Consider the following 9,862-nt stretch of genomic DNA (forward strand, 5'->3'; position numbering starts at 1 on the left):
CACATTCAGAGTAAAACGAATGAACATTTAAGAGATTAAATAAGACCATAAACTTAGATACAAAATATTCTTCATCCTAACCTTATATCCCAACACACACATACACAAAGATACAGAGAGAGAGAGATGCCAGATGCTCAGCAGGTTCTGCTCACACCTACTGGCCTGAGGCCAAACCACACGACCAACAACATTGGACACTTTATGGAACACAAAGCATTCACTATCTCATCCTGGAATATCCAAGGCCTGAGGTCATCTGCCTTTGGCCTAAAGAGCAGGAGCCTGGACTTCACCAAAGAAATCAGAAATACAGACATTGTCATCCTACAAGAAACATGGTATAGAAGAGATGGACCCACCGGTTGCCCTCTAGGTTACAGAGAGCTGGTAGTCCCATCCACCAAACTACCAGGTGTGAAACAGGGAAGGGACTCAGGGGGTATGCTAATTTGGTATAGAGCAGACCTAACTCACTCTATTAAATGAATCAAAACAGGAACATTTTACATTTGGCTAGAAATTCAAAAGGAAATGATCTCAACAGAGAAAGATGTCCTCCTGTGTTCTACCTATATCCCCCCACTAGAATCCTCATACTTTAATGAAGACAGCTTCTCCATCCTGGAGGGGGAAATCAATCATTTCTAGGCCCAGGAACATGTACTAGTCTGTGGCGACCTAAATGCCAGAACCAGACAAGAACCTGACACCCTCAATACACAGGGGGACAAACACATTTCATTTTAGTCATTTAGCAGACGCTCTTATCCAGAGCGACTTACAATGCATACATTTCATTTCATGCATTTTTTTATTTAATTTAATTTTTTCTTTTTTTTGTATTGGCCCCCCGTGGGAATCAAACCCACAACCCTGGCATTGCACACACCATGCTGGCGTTGCAAACACCATGCTCTACCAACTGAGCCACAGCTAAACACCTACCTGGAGGTGACAGCATTCCCTCCCCCATCTGCCCCCCTAGGCACAACTATGACAACATAACCAACAAAAACGGGTCACAACTCCTGCAGCTCTGTCGCACGCTGGGTATGTACATAGTCAATGGTAGACTTCGAGGGGACTCCTACAGTAGGTACACCTATAGCTCATCTCTTGGCAGTAGTACTGTAGACTACTTTATCACTGACCTCAACCCAGAGTCTCTCAGAGCGTTCACAGTCAGCCCACTGACACCCCTATCAGATCACAGCAAAATCACAGTCTACTTGAACAGAGCAATACTCAATCATGAGGCATCAAATCCAAAGGAACTGAGTAATATTAAGAAATGCTATAGATGGAAGGAAAGTAGTGTAGAAACTTACCAAAAAACAATTAGGCAACAACAACTTAAATCCCTTTTAGACAACTTCCTGGACAAAACGTTCCACTGTAATAGTGAAGGTGTAAACTTGGCAGTAGAAAACCTAAAAAGTATATTTGACCTCTCAGCTTCCCTATCAAATCCAAAAATTAACAACAATGACAAATGGTTTGATGAAGAATGCAAAAACCTAAGAAAGAAATTGAGAAAACCTATCCAACCAAAAACACAGAGACCCAGAAAACCTGAGTCTACACCTTCACTATGGTGAATCACTAAAACAATACAGAAATACACTACGGAAAAAGAAGGAACAGCATGTCAGAAATCAGCTCAATGTAATTGTAGAATCCATAGAATCTGTGAACAATCTGAGAGACAAGGCAAGAAGGGCCTTCTATGCCATCAAAAGGAACATAAAATCAATATACCAATTAGGATATAAAGTACTTGAATCAGTTATAGAACCCATTGCCCTTTATGGTTGTGAGGTCTGGGGTCCGCTCACCAACCAAGAATTCGCAAAATGGGACAAACACCAAATTGAGAGTGTATGCAGAATTCTGCAAAAATATCCTCAGTGTACAACGTAAAACACCGAATAATGCATGCAGAGCAGAATTAGGCCGATACCCGCTAATTATCAAAATCCAGAAAAGAGCCGTTAAAATTCTACCATCACATACAGAGAAATGAACCTGGAGAAGAGCACCCTAAGCAAGCTGGTCCTGGGGCTCTGTTCACAAACACAAACAGACCCCACAGAGCCCCAGAACAGCAACACAATTAGACCCAAGCAAATAATGTGAAAACAAAAACATAATTACTTGACACATTGGAAAGAATTTACAAAAATAACAGAGCAAAAAATAATGCTATTTGGCCCTAAAGAGAGTGTACACAGTGGCAGAATACCTGACCACTGTGACTGACCCAAAATTCAGATTCAGTGAGCATAGCCTTGCTATTGAGAAAGGCCGCCGAAGGCAGACCTGGCTATGTGCACATTGCCCACAAAATGAGGTGGAAACTGAACTGCACTTCCTAACCTCCTGCAAAATGTTTGACCATATTAGAGGCACATATTTCCCTCAGATTACACAGACCCACAAAGAATTAGAAAACAAATCCAATTTTGATAAACTCCCATATCTATTGGGTGAAATACCACAGTGTGCAATCACAGCAGCAAGATTTGGGACCTGTTGCCACAAGAAAAGGGCAACCAGTAAAGAACAAACACCATTGTAAATACAAACCATAATTATGTTAATTTATTTTCCCTTTTGTACTTTAACTATTTGCACATCTTTATAACACTGTATATATACATAATATGACATTTGTAATGTCTTTATTCTTTTGGAACTTCTGTGAGTGTAATGTTTACTATAAATGTTGTATTGTTTATTTCACTTTGGTTTATTATCTATTGCACTTGCTTTGGCAATGTTAACATATGTTTCCCATGCCAATAAAGCCCCAGAGAGACATACAGACTTCATAGGGAACAGGATGCCACTTGAGATGGACCCAGAGAGACAGACAGAAACAGGTGTCATCATCATCAATATGTCTCTACCACCCTGCCTGCCTGCCTGCCTGCCTCCCTCCAACCCTACCCCCCTCCCTCCCTCCTTTCTTCCTCTCTCCCTCCCTCACTAGTTCAGTTCAGGGCCCCAGCCATCACTCTGAATGATGTCAGTCACATTAATTGCTGTCCCCTTGCTGTGGCCCTCTAATACAGCCCCCAGCACGCTTCAGGACATTCTGCTGACACTGAGGCAAGGGCAGTACTGAACGTACTGAACATCAGAACACTGCACAACACTGTCATCCCACTGCAGAACTGTGCTCCGCTGTGTGTGTGTGTGTGTGTGTGTGTGTGTGTGTGTGTGTGTGTGTGTGTGTGTGTGTGTGTGTGTGTGTGTGTGTGTGTGTGTGTGTGTGTGTGTGTGTGTACAGTCTACAGTACAATATGAGAGAGGCTTTGGCTGAGAGACAGAGCGTTCCTCTCGTCAGGTTTGATAACATTGGAGGTATGACATTAACTTCAGAGTGACTAACCTGGAACCCAAAGTGAATGTTGTTCTGGTGACTATTGACTATTGCTTTTATTCAGTGATCCACACTATTCACTGGAGATGACGAGGAAGACGCAATGGGTGCAAAGCCCTGCAAAAGACTAGCCGCCCTGTCCAGGGGGTGGTACATCAAGCTGCCTCACGCTACAGAAACAGGAGATAAACACCTGCCCTATGGGCCATTCTTGCTCGGACAAAGCTACTTCACTGTACTTCTATTCAGCGTGGATCAGGCATAGGCCTTAGTAATCATCAGCATACCACAGATAGAGGCCATATGATGAAAATGAAAACACATCTATAATATTTATTCAGAAAGAATAGCTGTATACTGGCACACAGACACATAGCTGTTATAGGATCTACAATGAGATGCCTCCAGTCGAGATAACAGCTATTGGTTTCAGAGAGGTAATAAACAAATGGCATCCTATTCCCTATATAGTGCACTACTTTATACTAGAGCCTCATGGGCCGTGGTCAAAAGTAATGCACTATACGGTGTAGGGTGTCATTTGGGACACAGACTTTCTTTCTTGGCTCCATGTCGGTTTCATGACAATCACACGGTCGTTTGTTTTAATTAGTTTCCCCCCCAGATAATTAAGGGGAAACTTTTAATGAGAAATTCAGACATGACACAAAAATTATAAAAATATTCCTAAAATGACTATGTAATAGCTGGCCACCCAGGGAGATCGTTCAAGATTGGACATCTCTCCATGTCCTAAGGATGATGAGAATTGCCTACAAAACCAGACACTTGATGCAACAGTGAACGCTATCACCATCAAGTAGACTTGAGTTTTGCTAGGGAGCTGCACTTCCTAACCTCCTGCCAAATGTATGACCATATTAGAGACATATTTCCTTCAGATTACACAGATCCACAAAGAATTTGAAAACAAATCCAATTTTGATAAACTCCCATATCTATTGGGTGAAATACCACAGTGTGACATCACAGCAGCAAGATATGTGACCTGTTGCCACAAGAAAAGGGCAACCAGAGAAGAACAAACACCATTGTAAATACACCCCATAATTATGTTAATTTATTTTCCCTTTTGTACTTTAACTATTTGCACATCATTACAACACTGTATATAGACATAATATGACATTTGTAATGTCTTTATTCTTTTGGAACTTCTGTGAGTGTAATGTTTACTATAAATGTTGTATTGTTTATTTCACTTTGGTTTATTATCTATTGCACTTGCTTTGGCAATGTTAACATATGTTTCCCATGCCAATAAAGCCCTTAGAGAGAGAGAGAAATGCAGAGGCTGCATCCCAAATTGCACCTTATGGGTCCTGATAAAAGGTAGTGCACTTTATGGGGAACAGGATGCCACTTGAGATGGACCCAGAGAGACAGACAGACGTTATAGGGAACAGCATGCCACTTGAGATGGACCCAGAGAGACAGACAGACGTTATAGGGAACAGCATGCCACTTGAGATGGACCCAGAGAGACAGACAGACTTGAGTTTTGCTAGGGTGTTGTGGACAGGGGTGGCAGATGGCCGTAATCCCATGACGCATGACTCTGGATCAGAATGTTGCGTTTTTAATCCCAGTTGTTGAGACAATTAAAAACAAATGTTTTAACCCTATCCCAAACCTTAACCCTTACCTTAACCATTTGCAATGAGTGCCTAAACTTAACCTTTAACTTTGAAAGTTGACATTTGGAGAAATGGAACCATACAGAGCAGCAGGAGCTACAAAAACACTTCAAAATTTGACATTTGGAGAATGTGGCTGAACGTCTAGTGGGAGAGCTTGTTGAGTCACCTGGCATTGCTTTGGAAAAGCCACAGACAGTGGGAGAGCTTGTTGAGTCACCTGGCTTTGCTTTGGAAAAGCCACAGACAGTGGGAGAGCTTGTTGAGTCACCTGGCTTTGCTTTGGAAAAGCCACAGACAGTGGGAGAGCTTGTTGAGTCACCTGGCATTGCTTTGGAAAAGCCACAGACAGTGGGAGAGCTTGTTGAGTCACCTGGCTTTGCTTTGGAAAAGCCACAGACAGTGGGAGAGCTTGTTGAGTCACCTGGCATTGCTTTGGAAAAGCCACAGACAGTGGGAGAGCTTGTTGAGTCACCTGGCTTTGCTTTGGAAAAGCCACAGACAGTGGGAGAGCTTGTTGAGTCACCTGGCATTGCTTTGGAAAAGCCACAGACAGTGCAAGATGAGTAGCTCATTAGTAAGGTAAAACACTTTGGAGGGGGATTGAAAATGGTGTTCCAAATTAAATTGATGTTTGTTATGAAAAAGCCTTACGCTTTCTGAATTTCATTACCATCATTAGAAAGATTATTCAGTTGACCATCATTTGGTGTTCCCCCATCAATTAAAACAATTGCAGTATTGGTATGGACTTGAACAACACTCAAAGTTACTGTTTGTAAGAGAACACATTGTAAAAAATAACATATTTTATTGAAGTATTGTATTACATCTCTTCACTTTTCTAATAAAGTGTCCCTGTTTTTTAACATTCTGTTAAATTCACAATAATGCACACAATGTATATCTCTATTGGACAGTCTGAAAGCCTTCTAGCTGCTTCAGTAGAGCAGTTTCTAAGTCACTTGTGGATAAATTCACATGTTTATGTTCATACATAAATATGATTTGGTTTGAGTCTTAAACCCCTATGACATTTGAGATCTGTAGCGGTCACTGTGTGTGTGTGTGTGTGTGTGTGTGTGTGTGTGTGTGTGTGTGTGTGTGTGTGTGTGTGTGTGTGTGTGTGTGTGTGTGTGTGTGTGTGTGTGTGTATGTGTGTGTGTGTGTGTGTGTGTGTGTGTGTGTGTGTGTGTGCGCGTGTTACCTGCCCAGTCTGTGGATTATCAGTCTCGGAGAATCGTTAGCACAGCTCTCTCTCCTCCTGTACTCTGTCACACACAGTCTTAATATCACATCCTGCACCCTTTTTCATCTCTACTGTCGTCTGCAGTCACTGGACTCACTGGATCAGAGTCCAGTCTGGGGCCCTGACTCACTGTAGTATCTACTCTATAGAGACACCAGACTCACTGGATCAGAGTCCAGTCTGGGGCCCTGACTCACTGTAGTATCTACTTTATAGAGACACCAGACTCACTGGATCAGAGTCCAGTCTGGGGCCCTGACTCACTGTAGTATCTACTTTATAGAGACACCAGGCTCACTGTAGTATCTACTTTATAGAGACACCAGACTCACTGTAGTATCTACTTTATAGAGACACCAGACTCACTGTAGTATCTACTCTATAGAGACACTGTTTCACTAGACTTCCCGCATTCACTGCACAGTCAGGGACACTGCACAGTCAGGGACACTGCACAGTCAGGGACACTGCACAGTCAGGGACACTGCACAGTCAGGGACACTGCACAGTCAGGGACACTGCACAGTGTCGCTCATCTCTTATTGCAGTGCCAATTCAGATCACACTGCATGATAGGTGGTGGCACCCTCAACGACAACATCAAACCTTTTACACCAAGGTTGTAATGCTTACTCTGCTTTCTTATGGCGATACAACACACCAGATGATGGCATGCCATGGTTCTCTGTTGTTCCATGACAGCTGGTTCTGTAGATCCTCTTCTGGTCCTGTAGATCCTCTTCTGAGACCAGTGTCTTAGCAGATGTTGTATTACCACTGGGAGTTCTGAGGCTCTGAGCTCATTTCTTATTGAGACATGCTGTGATCTCCGGGACAGAGTCTGTTGCAGCCCAGGAGGATAGAGAAGGCCTTACGGAAGTCTGGGTTGAAGGCGTATATGACGGGGTTGATGGAAGAGTTGGCCCAGCCCAACCACACAAACACATCAAACATAGTGGGGCTGATACAGGTGAAGGAGGCCGCGGCACCGCGGGGCGACGGCTCACAGAACGGCACCATGCAGTTCAGGATGAAGAAGGGCAGCCAGCAGCACACGAACACGCCCACGATCAGAGTCAGCGTCTTCAGGACCTTTGTCTCCCGTTTGAACGTCATCTTGAACGAGCTCTCTGATTCGGAGATGCTGGATCCTCCGCCACCTCCACCCATACTGTTCTGTCGGTTCTTGGCACTCTCTGCGGCCCTTTCTAGGGTAGCGATGCATCTGATCTGACGGTGAGTGATGCGGTAGATTTGGGTGTAGGTGGCCACCATGATGATCACTGGGATATAGAAGCTGATCAGAGAGGTAGTGATGGCGTAGGTCCGGTTCAGGCTGAAGTGACAGTTGTCCCAGTCCCGGGGGGCCTGATGTGTGTTGTCATCCCCAACAGGGTTAGAGGAGTCTGGGGGGGCCTGGAGGCCGTAGGGGGTGGTTGTGGATGTAGTGATGGAGGTAGAGGTAAAGGTCTGGGCTTTGTGCCAGTTGAGCTGGACGGGGATGAAGGAGATGAGGACGGAGAGCGTCCAGGCCACGCTGATCATCACGAACGCCACTTTAGGAGTCATCTTCCTCTCATAGCGAAACGGGCTGGATATTGCCCAGTAACGGTCCACGCTGATCACACACAGGTTCAAGATGGATGCCGTGGAGCACATGATGTCGAATGCCACCCAAGTGTTGCAGAACGAGCCAAATGGCCAGAACCCTGCGACCTCCGTCACGGCCTTCCACGGCATCACCAGGACAGCGACCAGGAGGTCGGAGACAGCCAACGAGATCACAAAGAAGTTGGTGACTTTGGAACGCAGGTGACGGCACTTGATGACGGCGGCACACACAAGGATGTTGCCGAGCAACGTGGAGATGATGAGCAGCGAGAGGAAACAGCCAGTCAGGACGCGGGTTGAGGAGTCATCCAATAAGACGCCCCTGTCGCTGTCTGTGATGACCATAGTGTCATTCGTCAGATCCATCTTTGGTGGGGAGGGAAGATGTGTGTGTGTGTGTGTGGTGGGGGAGGGGAGGGGCGGGGGGACTGGGGGACTGGGGGAGAGGGGTCAATCAGCTCATAGTGTAGAGAAGAGCCGCGTTACAAGGAAAGCCCCCTGGGTTTCTCCTTTTCATCCAAACAAACATCTCTGATAACATCTTCTTGTTTGTTTGTGTCCCTTGATAACAAATAACAACAAGGTAAAAGACATTCCAGGCAGCCTCTCTCTGTATCAGTTCTGATATCCTTTGTCCTGGACAGGTGGATGGTTGTACATATTCCCACAGGGATAGTAGAGGTTTTAGATCTCGGTACAGGGTGAGAGGAGTCCTTCTGTCTGCTATATCCCATGTGTCCTGTGGACAGACAGAAAGACAGGTAGACGGGTCCCAGGCTGACCGAGGTGACTCTCCCTACCATCAGCACTGGTCCCAGGCTGACCGAGGTGACTCTCCCTACCATCAGCACTGGTCCCAGGCTGACCGAGGTGACTCTCCCTACCATCAGCACTGGTCCCAGAGGACTGACAACATAGCCTCATCAGCGTCAAATCATGAATAGTGTGAGCCTACACAATAGTGGTTCTCAGAATAGAACTAGGTTGTATATTTTTCCTTAATAGTGTCTGTTTAATAGTTACATTATTTTGAATAACAATCATGTTGTGTTACTTACTCTGCCTCTTTGAAATACCTTTCCATGGTTCCCTGATAGAGAGAATTAGCTTCTGTGTTGTTTTCACATGCTTTAACGCCATAGAATGTACTGGCAGGTCCGGGGACATCAGATTTTTAGTACAAAAATCTTTGGCTAGAAAATGAAGTCATATTCTCTTCTATTCAATTATATTGTATTGTATTATATTGTATTCTAGTATATAGAATACTTTACTATTTAATTCAATTATATTCTAGTTTCCCAGTGTATGTTTTTGCATACCTAGGATGCTTTGTAAAAATGAGTGTGGATTAGAACTAGATCAACTATTTAACATCCAGCCAGATCCATATAAGCAGTTACTCACCAATCTACTCAGGACAAGGCAACCATGAGATTTCATAGGGCAGCATCACTTCTCCAAAAGTACATTCCTTTGGGAAAACATAATGAATCTATTTGAATAAGAACGTGTTTGTTGGGGATTGAGTTCTGTTCACTCTCTGTAAAGCTATGGCAAATAACCGAGGCTATATTGTGAAGCCGCACCGTAGTTACCAATTAGATCCATGTCAAAGAACGAAGGTAACAAATCAATGGGGTAGTGACAGGCGACCTCCGACCTAAGTCTTGACTTCAGACCATCAGTTAATGAACGACGGTATACGGACAGACACGACGGTTGCAGGAGCACAATGATCATTTGATTTGACAGTTGATTCGGCCTAACATCCCTGACGCTTTCTGAAGTTGCGCGCGAAAGCACTTCGTTTGCGCAACGCTTCCCTCAGCGGAGTCAAGTCCGGTATATCCGCTCTCCCGGTCTCCCAGTCTCCGCAACACCAAAGGCACCGAGAGGTCTCACTACCACCAGCCACCCCGTTTCACATCACTGCTGTGACGTCACATTGGCCAT

General features: G+C 44.6%; 1 protein-coding gene across 1 annotated transcript; it reads right to left on the minus strand.

Annotated features, from left to right (window-relative positions):
* Positions 1 to 5,908: 5,908 nt before the first annotated feature.
* LOC106612127 (D(1) dopamine receptor-like) lies at positions 5,909 to 8,116 on the minus strand. The gene has a single exon (XM_014213017.3). It carries the CDS (start codon positions 8,033 to 8,035, stop codon positions 7,103 to 7,105), a length of 933 nt encoding a protein of 310 aa, XP_014068492.3. The 5' UTR covers positions 8,036 to 8,116; the 3' UTR covers positions 5,909 to 7,102.
* Positions 8,117 to 9,862: the final 1,746 nt, after the last annotated feature.

The sequence above is a fragment of the Salmo salar genome, chromosome 09 (genome assembly GCF_965601325.2).
Source record: "Salmo salar chromosome 09, fSalSal1, whole genome shotgun sequence".
Taxonomy (NCBI): Eukaryota; Metazoa; Chordata; class Actinopteri; order Salmoniformes; family Salmonidae; genus Salmo; species Salmo salar.

Excerpts from the sequence above, each read along its gene's own strand:
- LOC106612127 (XM_014213017.3), bottom strand. The coding sequence starts at position 8,035 with ATGCCGTGGAAGGCCGTGACGGAGGTCGCAGGGTTCTGGCCATTTGGC.